This window comes from Neopelma chrysocephalum, unplaced genomic scaffold (assembly GCF_003984885.1).
Source record: "Neopelma chrysocephalum unplaced genomic scaffold, ASM398488v2 Primary Assembly neopelma1_59, whole genome shotgun sequence".
In the NCBI taxonomy this organism is placed as follows: domain Eukaryota; kingdom Metazoa; phylum Chordata; class Aves; order Passeriformes; family Pipridae; genus Neopelma; species Neopelma chrysocephalum.
The window spans coordinates 24,072,137-24,086,292 of NW_020897714.1; the positions used below are offsets into that span (position 1 = coordinate 24,072,137).

The 14,156-nt window shown below is 38.5% G+C and overlaps 1 protein-coding gene across 4 annotated transcripts in view; it reads left to right on the forward strand.

The window, feature by feature from the left end:
* The window catches only part of KIAA1549 (KIAA1549 ortholog), a 148,999-nt gene that overhangs the window by 89,564 nt on the left and 45,279 nt on the right, over nt 1-14,156 (forward strand). For all 4 annotated transcript variants that reach the window (XM_027680508.1, XM_027680510.1, XM_027680509.1 and 1 more), the window contains exons 7-10: nt 176-235; nt 2,763-2,908; nt 9,746-9,923; nt 12,077-12,261. In XM_027680508.1, the coding sequence (XP_027536309.1) occupies nt 176-235; nt 2,763-2,908; nt 9,746-9,923; nt 12,077-12,261 (569 nt within the window). The remainder of the gene's footprint in view (nt 1-175; nt 236-2,762; nt 2,909-9,745; nt 9,924-12,076; nt 12,262-14,156) is intronic.

Here is a 14,156-nt window from a genome sequence, read left to right on the forward strand (position 1 = left end):
CGGAGCACTTTCCTTACCGTTGTGTCTGCATTGCCTCGGGAGCAGTAATGCATCTGTGTAAATAAGATGCTTGCTGACAGTATAAATTATGAAGTGGCTTCTTTTTTTGTGTGTGTTATGTTGTTGAGAATACTGTTCTTATGGATGTTTTTCCTCCATTCTGTTTTTTCCTCAGCCTTTCATTATCCAAAGCTTAATGTGTCTCAGCTGATGAAATCTTCCTGGGTGAGAACAGGTATGTACAGCCTCTGAGTAAGTAAGAGTGCAATTATGTTTATTAGTGGGATAACTAGCCTGCATAAATATTAATAGCTTGGGGTGCTGCGTTTTTATGAGGTAATAAATGTCTGAGCTGAAGAAATTCCAAAACCAAAGGCCTAGTGACCTGGAATATTTGGGAAATGTAATTCCCTGGTCTGGAATTAACTACTGCAAATCCTTGATAACGCATGCTAAGCAGTTTTTGTCTATAAGGCAGTTCATTCTTTGTGAAACAACTCAGACTGTCAGGCATAAAGTGTCTACTCTGCATGCTGTCAATATGTCACATTGATTTTTAGGTTTTTATTTTGTTTTAAGTGAAAATTAAAATTTTACTTGTGTGGCATTTTCTACCAAAACATGCCAGGAATAAGTCAGAGTGAAACAGTACATGAAAGAGTTTCATCACATTTCATTGATCTCTTCTGATTCATCCATAGAAGGTCCCTCCCAACAAAGTCTTCTGAATGTTTTATTCTATCATTCACAGATGTGGTTGAGCTGTCACCTTTAGATGCTCAAAGGTTGTTGAGGTTGTCTGCATGCTGTTGGTCCTACCTGCTGCTTTTAAGCCTAAATGGTGACCGGGCTGTGCCTAATCAAAGTGGCTCTTAGGGTGCAGATGTCCCACTGTATACACCTTTGTCTTACTACAACTTTATCACCTGTAGTTCACCTGTTGCATAAACTTAACCTTTTTTTCAGGCATCTCTGTCTCCTCTCACCAGTGACCACTTTTTAAGCAGGAAATGAAGTTGTAGCTTAATTTCTGAGGCCCACGCAGTTTGTTTTATAGAAGAAAGATTTAGAATTTCAGATAATGCTCACTAACAGGAGAGAAGCTCATGTGTGTGTCTAATATCCAATGTCATCCTTCCTTAGGGAGTTATGTTGGCTTTTTTTCTAACACTCCCTCTCACTTTTGCTCAGCCTTAGGTTTGTCCCTTGCTGCTGGAAGTTCCCTTAGATCCTGCAGTAAGAGAAGGGTTCTTCCAGCTCAGAAATCATATCCCCTTGGATTTTTATAAACTACCTGACTGTAAGATTTTGAAAGCTAATTGCAGCAACTTTTCATTTTGCTGTAGAGGAATTTTTTGCAATCCCAGTTCTTGAAGGCGGTCTGGGAAGAGCTAGTAGATTTTGGCTGGATCAGCCCTTTCAGTCAGTGTATTGTATTGTAAGGGTAATGAATCATGACACAGGGAAATGATAGAATTTTTGCATGTAAAGGTTTCTAATATCAAGTTACTCAGATATATGTGCATGTTTCCCAATAGTCATAAAACGCTGGGATATGCAGTGTTCTCTGTAATTCTCCCTCTCACTTATAGAATACAATTCATGCTATTGAGCATAATTTGTTGATACTGAAATCCAATACATAGGCAAGAACAGTTTTCAGCTTGGTGTATATAATAGCCTTAGGTCACTGTCTAAATATTTTGCAATTTAATTCTGAGATACTTAGTCTGTGATTGAATTTAGAAGACAGATGCTGTTGATCTCTGTGAGAAATCAAGAAAATGTTTCCTTTTCCTGACATATGCAGTGAAAAGCTTTACACTGAAAAACTGCTTCTAATATTTTGGTTTTAAAAACTAAAAGAATTTAAATTATATTTAATTGATTTGATCTAATTGGGTCGCTTTTTATTAAGCACCACACTTGAAAAATAAATGTGGGAACACTTACTGAAAAAGGGGCTTCTAAAAAATATAAATTGTTTTAGTGAAGAGGCACAGGAATTAAAACTGAATTTGTTACTTCAGTCAGCAGTGAGTGGGTTTACTATCCTATAGGGTTTCTCAGTTAGGTCATTTGAATGACTGTGGCTTCATTCACTCCACATTTCTTTAACTGGGTGCCATCTTGCCAGTAAACATCCACACTTTTTCTATGTTTCCTTGGGAATTCCTCTCAGCACTAGCTGCCCCAGTGACCCAGGATACCTGGGTTGGAAAGTGAAGTGGGCAGGGCTGCTAACCATATTTTTGTGCTGTGATTGGCATGCTTGTTTATCTTACCTAGGGAAGTTGCGCTTGAATGCACAGCTTCGTTCATATGCTGCTGTTATACTTTTTCTCCATGATTCTGCCTTACCCTCACCATCTCCAACTCTTTGACTGAACACAACACTTAGACTGAAATTTAGACTAGATTTTCTCTTCTATTAGTTTAACAATTCACTGAATGCCCATAATTTTATGTATTTTCAAAATTGAAACTGTTTCTTCAATATCCTGCATCTGTCTAGCCTAGTTAAGATTCCAAAAAAGCCCTTTGCCAAATTTTCTTTTTCTTAAACTTCTTTTAACTTTTTCCCACCCAATGCCTTCCTTTCCAACATGTAACCTCCAGCTGAACAAGACAGTATTCCCATATGAATACAGCTGCTCTTGAATTGTCCATGAGCTGTCACAGGGCAACTCAAAGCCTGCAACTGAAGTTGCAGAAAAGACACTGAGAAGTTTTGCTAATTAATTTGTTTCTGTGCGATGTAGTTCTCCTGGGTGTCGTCGACCAGCGAATTCAGGAGGAAGTGTTTCGGGCTGAGATGGAGCGGAAACTTGCTCACCTGCTGAACGAGGCTTTGGTCAGAGGGCGGATATGGAGGCGAGCCAGCTTTGCAGGAAGCAACATTGTGCAGGTATTAAGAGCTCAAAATCAGAGGAAGAAATATAAAGGGTAATAAATTACTGAATAAGCTAATATTGTCCAGGTTTTGACTTGAAAAATATAAGTCAAAAGCGTGTATCACATTTAGCTAGTTGATGATACTTCTGTCTTGCACCTAAAATATAGTTCTTATGAATACCTTTTAAGGTAAATATAACAAATGTAAATAACTGATTATTGTAAGCATCTACTAAAAATTTCTGATGACTGCTTAAAAACAACATTGAAAATTATTTTACCAAAATCCTATTTTAAAAACTTTCTGTCTAGTCTGATTTACACAAGGTGCCTAGCGAAAGGAGATGGGATGGTCATCTGAAAGAAAGTACTCTGCTGGAACAGCTACTTCGCAGCTCTCTGTGGTGTTCTGGTAGTGGTGTAGAAATACGAAATAGAATCGTGTGCAGCTTGATGCAGCAATAGAGTCGTATATTCTGCCCCTTAACTTCTTATTTGTCACAGGACTCCTGGTCACAGGGCTGGCTTTCAGGTAAAAACAATCCTGTCAAATTTTGCACGCATGGCAACTTCTGCTACCTGGATTCCAGTGCTGCTTTAGGGTTTTGCCACAGGTGGAGTTATTCACATAAAGTCCAAGAAGACTTGGGTATTTTATTTTCAGTTTTAAATTCTGGCATGTGTTCTTTCTAGTCAGTTCTACAAACGGAAAGCCAAAGTACTTTTTAATGGTTCATCTTCTTAAAAATTACCTTTTCCAGCTAATTCATTGACAGTTGGTTTACCTTGCAGATGCCCTTCTAGTCGTTCAGACCTATTATCTTTATTTAATTCAATTCTACGGTTTTTGCTACCACTTAAATTTCCAGATGTTGGGATATTCTTACTTTTGTTTTCCTGTCTCAGAAACATCTGTTTCTGTAATAGAGACTTTATTTTATTTTTCTTCTGTATGGCTTTGAATTGCTGTAAATAGATGTCTGTTGCAGGTCTTCTATTCCCAGCACCTCTTACTGCACTTCGTTCTTTATGCCTTAGTCCTCCCTTTGCATATAAATTAAACAAATATTCCTTATGTTGCTAGGAAAGATAACCACAGCCTATAAAATGTGTATATTTAGATTACGGTTTCATGATTTTAGATAATAAAGCTCAGGTAATTTATTTCTGCATGCACAAAATTACGGGCATATCCTTTTTTAGCTGAAGAATAGTATTTTGGAAAGTGAAAAGACAGCATTTTCCTTTTGACTTTGTATTACTTGCTGGGACATAAAATGAGGCCTGCAGCTCATGTTCCAGTAAGCAGTGTTGCTCATTTATGCCACTTAATTAGCGCAAAGAGTCTACCAACTGCTGGCTTTGGGCAGAGGAAGATTGTCTTCATTACAGTCAGCACATCTTGCCATCCCACGTAACACAGGGCTTCTCCAGGTGCTCACAGCCCACACTTTTAAACAGAGTTAGAACTGTAATAAAGGAGATGTGGAAGAATGAAGGCTGAAGAGATACCTTGCTGCAAGGTGTCTCAGGTACGTGTCCTCCTTTCCTGTAGGAGAACAGCAGGTACTGTCAGGTACTGTAGCATCCTGGGAGCTTGCTTTGGCAGGATGTGTGGCAGGTGAGGCAGCCTTGGAGGCTGTTGTGTGCAGCTGGACTGACGTACCTGGTAGTGGGCTCCTGGGTAAAGGACAGTTTCTTTCAAGGATGTTTCTCTGTCACTTGAGGATCTGGTCCGTAGTCATTTACCATAAACCTTTTACTGCTACTAATTCTTTTCCTCATAGCCAAGTTTATAATTTCTGTTTGAAGTGTGTTGTGTTTGTGCATCTGTTTGTGTCTTCCAGGAGAGCTATTAATGTATTTTGTGCTTTATATTCAGATTTTCCCTCATATATTTCTTGCACACCATACAGTGACTGCTATAATAGTAGAGCACAAGGAAGTGAAAATAAGAACAGAAGCTGCCAGCAACACCAAAGTGTTGGATAGTTTTATTAACAGGATGTGCATATATCCATTAAAGACTAGACTTATATTTTGCTTCTGTTGTGACCCTATAGACCAGAGTTTTTCCTGGGGTGAAAGATATTTATAGTGTACTGAAATCTGACATTTCTAAGCTCTGTGGAAAATCAGGACTGCAGGTCAGAAGGTGAAGCAATTACTTGTGAATGTTACTGCAGGCATATTAGTTTCCTTTCACAGACTAAGGAAATAGAAGTGATACCTTGTGAGGTTTAGATTTCATTTCTAAAGGCATGGGTTAGTATCTAAGAGTGTGAAAAAATTATGCTTTAAGTCTAGACACTCTGAATAAGATCTTTGGAGGGTGCCCAGATATCATCCTTTCCCCTCCTGTTTGCCTATCTGTGCTATTAACAGGTGGCATTCCATGATAAAAAGAGAAAAAAGCCTATAACCATTATGTACAAAAAAACCTGAAGCCTCACACCTGATTGTTATACACGAAATAGTTCCATTGATTTTTGTATGATGTTTGTATTAATATTTCACTTAGTAAGTCGTACATATTTTCAGTGTACATCTGCTGTTGCTGCAAATTTGAAGGCACGTGCGTAATGTGGTTTGCATTGCCTCTGCAGAGATTAAGACCTGTGCTATGTTTTGTCAATAGCTTACTGTTATAACTCAATTCTCATTACTTTTTTTTAGGAATTAAATGACTTAATTGTAGTTTAAAAATACACCAGGAGCTAATAAAAAAAAATTGAAAATTTTCCTTCATTTCAATGTGCTTGGTTTTTTGAACCTAGTAGAAGTGAAAAGATGATCCCAGTAAATGACAAAAAGAACAATGTTCTGATTTAAAGAACATGTTAAGTAGCATGTTAGTTGCAATGTGTAAAGTAGCAGCTATGAGGGGACATAATGACTGAATTGAGCTTTTCGTTAAGGCAAAGTTTCATTCTGTTGTTTTTCTACTGACAGCTTCCGTGTCTCTCCCAAGTGTGTAATCTGAGGAAAGCCCTAGTCTTGCTGTGAGTTTTTAGGTTTATAAATAAAGCTTTTGGGAACTGCTGCTGCTTCACCTTTTCCTCAGAGGCTTTTCACCCCTCCAGTTGCCACCCTGGGCAGCAACCAGCCCCTCTGTCAGATTGCCCACAGCCTGTTCCTACCTCTGTGTGCTGTTCAGACCCCAATACAGCTTGATTTAATTGCCCAGACACTAAAATCCTGTTTTTAGTAAGACAGAAAGCAGAATCTGCTTTGATTATTTTTTTCCCTAAGGGGATGAACGTAGCGAAAAGAGGAAAATAACCCTCATGCATGCATTTTGGAGGTTGTGTGTGCATGTTTGCTTGTGTCTAAGTGGTGCTCATGCCTTTGAAACCCTGAAACAGTTCTTCCAGGGGTTCCTTGCTCCTTGTGGGTTGCTGACCAGGACATCCCACTGACTGACTGACCCCTGCGAACACCTTGGGAGCTTCCCTACCCCTTGGATTTCCCCGCTTTACATTACGAACTAGATTTGGTTACCAAGGCAACTCTGTTCACTAGCCTATGATATTCACTTGAAAGCACTTTTTAAATTAAATTTGCTGACTCCTGAACACAGTTAAGCCTTTCCTCTATGGAGGTTAAATGCACATCTAGTATCAACAAAGGTGGTATCATTTATGTGCACAGAAGTTGAATTAGTATTTTCTTTTTTCTTTTTTTTTTTTCCCCCACTTACTGCCTCCTATGTATTGAAATTCTTCTGTCCTCCCTCCCTATGTCATCCCTCACTGCCAGAGCATAAATTTAAAATGTTTAAATGCTTCCTTACACATGGGCTGCTTTGCTGGATGCCTGGAAAATAATATTTCTGCTTGCATTCTTAGCACTCTCAAGGGTAGAGACAAAACCAGTCTGCAGCTGTGCAAAGAGTGTAATTTGGAACTATATGCCACAAAACTTAGTATGCAGAAACTGTGTAAAATATAGGCACAGTGACTATGTGCCTTAGTTCTGTGAGCATACTTAAAACAGTTCAGAGCCAGTATGGCATTTTCTGTGTTGCAGCTAACATAGAGGTTAGTTAAAACAATCAGTAAAAAAAAATCTAGTGAATCAGCGTGACAGAGATGAAAACTGAGGTACCCGTAAAACTTTAAATGATGAGCTTAGTTCATAAATACTAGCCTGTACTTCCACTGAGTTTCTTATAGCCATGTTCTCTATACTGTGCTGAAATACCTCCAGCTACTTCTTCCTATCTCTGTTCTGGCTGTTCTTACCCATCTTGTTCCTCAGCATGGGGAGCCATATGCTGTTGTTTTTAATTTTGTGTTAAAAATTGTATAGTTTCAATTGTGGCAACTTGCATTGGAAGCTTGTCCTTCTTATCTCCTGCCCTTTCTAAAGGCAATTGTGGAGAAGTTTCTTGTTAACCCATTCAGTCAGATTCTGATTGTTACCCAGTGTGTATAACACACGTAATCATAGTGCTTCCTGTATGCTTCACAGGCACCATAAAATACATGACAATTCAGTTTAAGAATCTTCTAAATTTCTCTGATTCTCTAGCTTTGCTATGCAAAGAGGGGTTTAATAAAATTAAAATGAAGTACACGATTTTTCCCATGTGGCCTTTCAACTCCCTCACCCTCTGTGTGAGTTAAGTGCTGTTTAGAAAGGTTTCATCTGTGCTGAAAGCAAATACCAGTCCATACACCCTGCTGTTCTGTGCACTGAGGCTGGGCTGTGGCAACCCACTGAAGCAAAAATAATACAAAGCTGTGGACATTTGTTTACGAATTATATATTTGGGGACCATGAAACCAGATTCAGCCTTACAGCTGCTGAATATGTGTTGAAACCTTATTTATTGATATTGTTTTGTTACCTTAAATTGAGTGTTGGTTGCCTCTTAGCTGGTACAATAGTGAATAGTATTCAGGATGAGCAGCAGTGTTGGTTAATGGGTCCTGTTAGCAGGTCTTGCTCTTTTTCAGATTTGCACATTTTTCTGCTCTATTTGTACATACTCTGTTTCTTACATCAGATGTGACAGACACTGAACAATATTCTTTGCTTTCAGTTGCTTTGTCCTAGAAGACTTTTATGACAATTGTGCTTTCTTTTTTTCCTTTTTTTTTTATTTTCTCTGCCTTTTTTGTACATATATAACTTGCTGTTACCATCCTGAAAAATGATTTTTTAGGACATGTTGAGGTGGTGTCCCCAAAGACCAGAATATCATCCCTGTCAAGCTGGAACATTGCACTTCTTTCCTTCAACGTGATTGTTTAGTTGGAAACTAGGAAAGAAAACAATACAAAGCTATGCTTTTGTAAGCCTCAGACATGCAAACATTTGTGTGTTTACTTTACTTTGAGCCTATGGGCAGTGTTTGAGATTAGAATTTATTAAATATGTACTTCATAGCAAAAAGGTAATTCTGAAAGAACCAAAATATATTGCTCTATTTGTGCCAATTCCTTCTGGAGTTCTTAAAACTCTGTTTTACATGATGGAATACTTCCCACTATTTGTTTGGCCTGATTCTTGTTTGAGTTCACCATTACATGTAAATGATTAAAATGAGGAGACTTGTCATATATAAAGATTTAATTTTACAGGAATTCAAAGTTATGTGATTCTCATATGCAATGTAGATGTTTGGTGGTTTGAGAGTATCTACAGGGCTTCCTCATAGCATGCATTCTTTTGATTATTAATGTCTTTAGAACTAGGTAGGAAGAATTGCTTCCCACAGCGTCAAATACATTCCTTCCTGAAGAAAGGTGGATGCCAGGGGGAGCGTTTGGAGGATGAAGGTGACTGTGCAAGTGCTTTTGTTGAGGCAGAGCAAACAGTTTTATTTGATGCTAACAGAATATTCGCTTGTGTGGCTGCTTAACATTTGGAAAAACTGGAACAAAGAGGTGTGTGTTACGAATAACAAATCAAAGTCAAAGTAGGTATTTAGAGAAGGGGAAAAGTGCAGTTACACTATTCTCTTCAGTAGTTCCTACTAACTGACAATTGCTAAAGGCAGTAGAGGCTTCCAGGGTGGCACAGTGTTGGCATCTTTAGAGTGAAAACAGTTCTCTTGCTTATTAGATCTGTATGTTGTTGTTATGAAACAAATGGGGGGGGGGAATTGAAATTTCAGATTTGCCATAAAAATGTATTACACAAGGGATTGCTTCCCTGAAAATTTTCCTTTCAGTTACAAAATAGGTATTTCTGTAAATTTCCTAGGATTCTGGAGCACTTGAGTAGTGCCTGTGTAATTAGGCTCTTATATATTATTCCAGCAACATTGTCTTCCTCTGGGTAACTTCCACTCAGAATCTTTTGTATAAGTACTAGGTGAAAGTATCCTGAATTTTAGTTTGGGAACAAGTTACTATTGCTGAATTGTTAGCTCTGTTTGTCCAGTGTTGACTTGAGGTCTTCTCAGGTGGGAGAAATAGCCGGTGTCTATGTTCCCTTTGCTGTATACAGTGTTTTGGAGCACTACACACAGCACATCTTCCCATCAGACTTCTCTGGATATTAACGATTTCCAAACTGTACTAGTTCATAGCAGTTACATGGTTAGTATAATACCATATTATTTGGTGTCACAGATGAAGGGTTTTTCTTTAACAACAATTGTATTTCTACATGATAAAAACAAGGTGAAATCTTTTTTATGCAGTGGGATTTGCACACTGTGAGAAGACAAATACTTTGAAGAGCTTTGCCAAGTTAGCACCAGTGTTTGTTTTGAGATAAGTGTCTCTAAGGTGCAGGCCCTGTGAAGGAAGAGGGGAGAGAGAGTATGGACTGAAAGACCATGGGAGCGCCAAATAAATACAACTTAAAATGTAAAAGCTTTCCAATTGCTTTTCAGATTGTGAATGTGTCGCGATTAGTTGGTGTTGATAATCCTGTGGAGCTGATATATTTCGTGGAAGACCAAGATGGAGAGAGACTGAGTGCTCTGAAGTGCTCAGACCTGATGAACAGAGTTGATATCCAGCGGGCCGCAATCATCCTTGGATACCGCATCGAAGGCTCCGTTGCACAGCGTAAGCCCTGTCAAAACCACACTGATGCCAGCGAAGACAAACAGGAAGGGTGACATTAGCTTTGTAGGTTATGGCACTGCACAGTGCCCACTGTGCACAGTGTTTTGTTCTTGGAATGCTGCAGATTTGACACTCCTGAGGAAATAAATTTTAGCAGCCGTGCAGTGAGCTATGAGGTGTCGCTTTGCTTCTTGAAGACTCTGCTGAGCTTGGGGTTGCAACAGGGTCCTTAAGTCAAGCCTCACTGTGCTCACTTTAGTGCTTGAGCTAGAAAAGTGCTGTGCTAACTAAATGCCTTCTTGCCATTTTCATCTCTTCCTGCTAGTCCAGTATTTCTTTACATTTTATCTTGCCCAGGAGCTTGCATAAACCCCAGGGTTGTGGGATGGGAGGGCATCTGTGTGAGATAGGTGTTTCCTTTAGCTGAGTAATAGCAGTGAAGTTTAGCACAAGTTGCTGGGGTTTTTTTGTCTGAATTACTTTTTCTGTGAGTGAAAAATGTACACTAATGCTGGTTGGGGCATTTATTTCCTGCATTGAATATGACTGACTTTATTTGCCCATCAGTAATATATAAGTAATGTGATCTTTTAATGAATATAATGTAGAAGTAATGTGATCTTTAACTAGATACACATCAGAATAAATATTACAGGTCATATAAAGTTACATAATGACTTTATTCAGGAGGCTTCAGTAAGTAGTGACACAGAAGACTACTCAAAATTCCACATTACAGTTAGGAAAGAACACTTGAAGGTATTTTAAAACAGCAACAGACAAGTATGATCTGCAAAATACCTCATTGGTATGAATGCTTAATTACCTTTTCCGTGCAATATGGAGGCATGAGTTACATTATACCACAGGGTATTTTGCCAACAGAACAAGCATGTGTCTGATTTTTAAAATTCTCTGCGGAAAGAAAAGAAAGAAAATAGTAATAATTGCACCATCTGGATGTGTTTCTAAATTTTGTCCCTCATTAAAACAGTTGTGTACAGAATAGGTCAGTAGCTCATATACATCCGCTTAATATCCATTAATGGACTGTAATACTGGTTAGACAGAAGTGCAAAAAGTTGCAAGAATAAATTCTCTTTACAAAAATGATATGTTGAACAAACTTCATGAAGTATTTATAGCTTATTGTGCATGTTGAAGCTTGTTACCTTTGACACGTCATTAGAAAGTTCTTCTAAGAGTCATAGAATCATAGAAATCTTTAAATGCTTCTTATTGGAAGAAACTAGACAAAAAAAGGTTATTTTTATAACAGGAAACATAGTGTCATAAATGAGCTGTCAGATGTATAAAATATAAGAATTATGTGTTCCTTTAAGCTCTAGGTTCATCATTAGAATGGCTTTTAATAAAATGGTATATACAAATAAATGCATATAAATACTCTTTTTAACTTGAAACCATCATTTTTACAAGTGCAGCAGTTTGACTAGAAATGTGTTACTGCTCTGTTTTTTAGTCCCACATCTAACCACTATGCAAACTAGAGCAAATTAAAGTTTTGTCAGTTCTTCCAGTTTACTTTTTACAGGCATGACTTGTTTGATTACACTTTCCTGTAGTTTTGTTCTCTGTTTGGGGCTAAAGGATCTCACACACTGACAGTGAAACAGGGAAAAGAAAAAAAGTAATAAAAAATGCAGAACTACACATGTTGGGAAGGAAGGTCTCACTGATTTCAAATTGATTGTGATTATTGATGGGGGAGGTAACAAAATGGATTATTACAGAGAAGAGGCAGCTGATAATACTGCTTAAAGCAGGAAACAGGCAAAAACGTTGGAAAGTCCATCTTACCTTTGTCAGTGGTAGAGTCTTTTTTTTAGACCCATTTCACTGTGTCAGCTCAGCTTTGGGTTACAGAATGATGTGGCAGAAGTGCGTTTTCATTAGTATTTTAAGCACAGGTCTTCCGAAGGTAGGCCAGGACAATCGATCCACCTGCCCCATGCTTCCTGAGCATGACATACCTTAACTTATAAGTGGTGTGACATTTCCTGTGATGTGCAGCTGGTTTCTGATAAGTTCTTTAACTAGCATTTATAAGAACATAAAAATACATAACCTTGAAGTGTCCTCAGTTTAAAATATAACCACATAATACTACTGTCTTCCTTTTAACTTCACAGCTGTGGAGAAGCTGAAGGAGTCCGCTTCAGAGTCACAGAATAGCAACCTGTGGATTATTGTTGGTGTGGCAGTCCCAGTTGCTGTGGTGCTCCTGATCGTTATTATTTTATACTGGAAACTTTGCCGAACAGACAAGCTGGAGTTTCAGCCAGACGCGATGAGCAACATTCAGCAACGACAGAAGGTAAAAGGGGAAGTTGTGCTGAGAGGAGCTTGGGTATTCTGAGCAGAAATGAATGTGAGACTCTAGGGAACACCTAGCATCCTTAAATAGCGTGTGTAAACACAGTTTCAGAGCATTCCAATTTAGAGGTAAAAAAAAAAAAAAGGAAGAAGTCCAATGATAGCTGAAGTCAAGAATCCTGTAGTGTTTTATTTATTCTCCTGAGTATATGATACTACATTAGATAGATAGATCCTTCTGAAATGTGGGCACTGAGGCTGAAAGGAACCTTTCTTTATCACTTCATTTCAAGGCTATGGCTAGGACTGAATAAGAGGAAATGTACTGAATCTTGAATCGCTGACCTTGTTTTCCACAGAGGGCTGAATTTTTCTGTGGAGAGCTTCTGCTAACCAAATTTGACAGCTGAAATGCAATATCTGTTACACCTCATGCTGTAACTAGAATTTGCTAGAACCTATCCTGACTGCTCCATGTTCTACTCTTCTTGCCATTGTGAGAGCCTGTTGCATGTGTGAGTGTGTTGGACAGAGGGTTGGAGGACAGGGTTAGGATGGTGAGAAATTCAGTAGTCGGTCTTTTTCTTGCTCAAGACTGTAAATGAAAAAATTGTGATCCAGAATGTATTCAGTAAAAAGAGTGGAAAAGTTCCTGAAAGGTTACTTTCTTTTTATAACCAAAGAGAACTAGTCTGTGTGTCAGAAGTGCTTATTAGTGACTATACCTTCAGAGGCATTATTAATGGCAAAATAATCTGCCTGTGCTAATCCTGTGGTACTGCAGTCATGTTCTTGTACTGTCACCTTGTGTTCAGTCATACAGTTTTCTCCATAACAAGCCTTGTCTGTACACCATGCTTTCTTTCAAGATAATTAATGATGTGAAAGATGAGAGAAGCAGAAAGCGGTTGCACTTCCAAAGCAGTCAGAACAAATCAATAGTAACTTCCACTTGTCTTGCGACTGCAGATTGTGTGTCAGAATAGAGGTTGGCAACAAGTGGTACCCTTTGATGAACTTCATCCCCTGGTACCTTGTTTCACCTGTGGTAATATGTAACACAGGTTTTTGATTGAAGAAGTTCCCCGTGGTAGTTTTGGCTAATTTGAGAAGGGTCATCCAAAAGAGGCAGGAGAGGATCATTACCCTTGGTACACTTTCATCACATACGTTTTCAGTATCTCTGCTGTAACAAGGGGTTTTTTGTAAGAAAGCAGTTGGGTTACCTGTAAGGCTAGAAACATCTTTCATAGAATTGCTGTCTTTTAAGAAAATGGCTCAGTTGTTTTTCCCCACTGCTTCCACAATATTCTTCATCTTAATCATTCATGAGTCAGAAGCCTTGAGCTTGTTTATATGCAAGTCTCATTTTGGTTTGCCTAGGGAGCCTGTCACTTTGCCTTCTTTAGGGAAGTTGCTGTAAGCAAACTAGAAAGAACCAGTAAGGACATCTAGTTCAATCCTTGTGCCTGCCAGTGGAGGTAAATCAATAAGAAGTGTCTTAAATTTTTATCGCTTTGCACATCAAACAACTGGCAGGATCTGCTTCACTAACCATTTCCTCCTTTGCCCAGAACAAAAGTAGTACTCTGGCTTCCTAAGTAGCAGGCTGTCTTTGGGATATCTTTATGTCTTCAAACAGTGGTTGGAACTCCAGGTCAGAATAGGATATATTTAACAACCACTGAAGACCCCCAGTCACAACAGCATTCAAATTATTAGGGACATTTTGTCTGATCCTGCCCTCTAAAATTGTTGTGTATTTTATACTTGTATTAGGGTAAAAACAAAGAAATTATCAAAGGAGTGTCATCATGTGGTCAGGGATTTCAGTCTGTAAATAAACTCAGTTTAAAAATGGACTCTTCCTCACCACACCCACATTTATTTCCATTT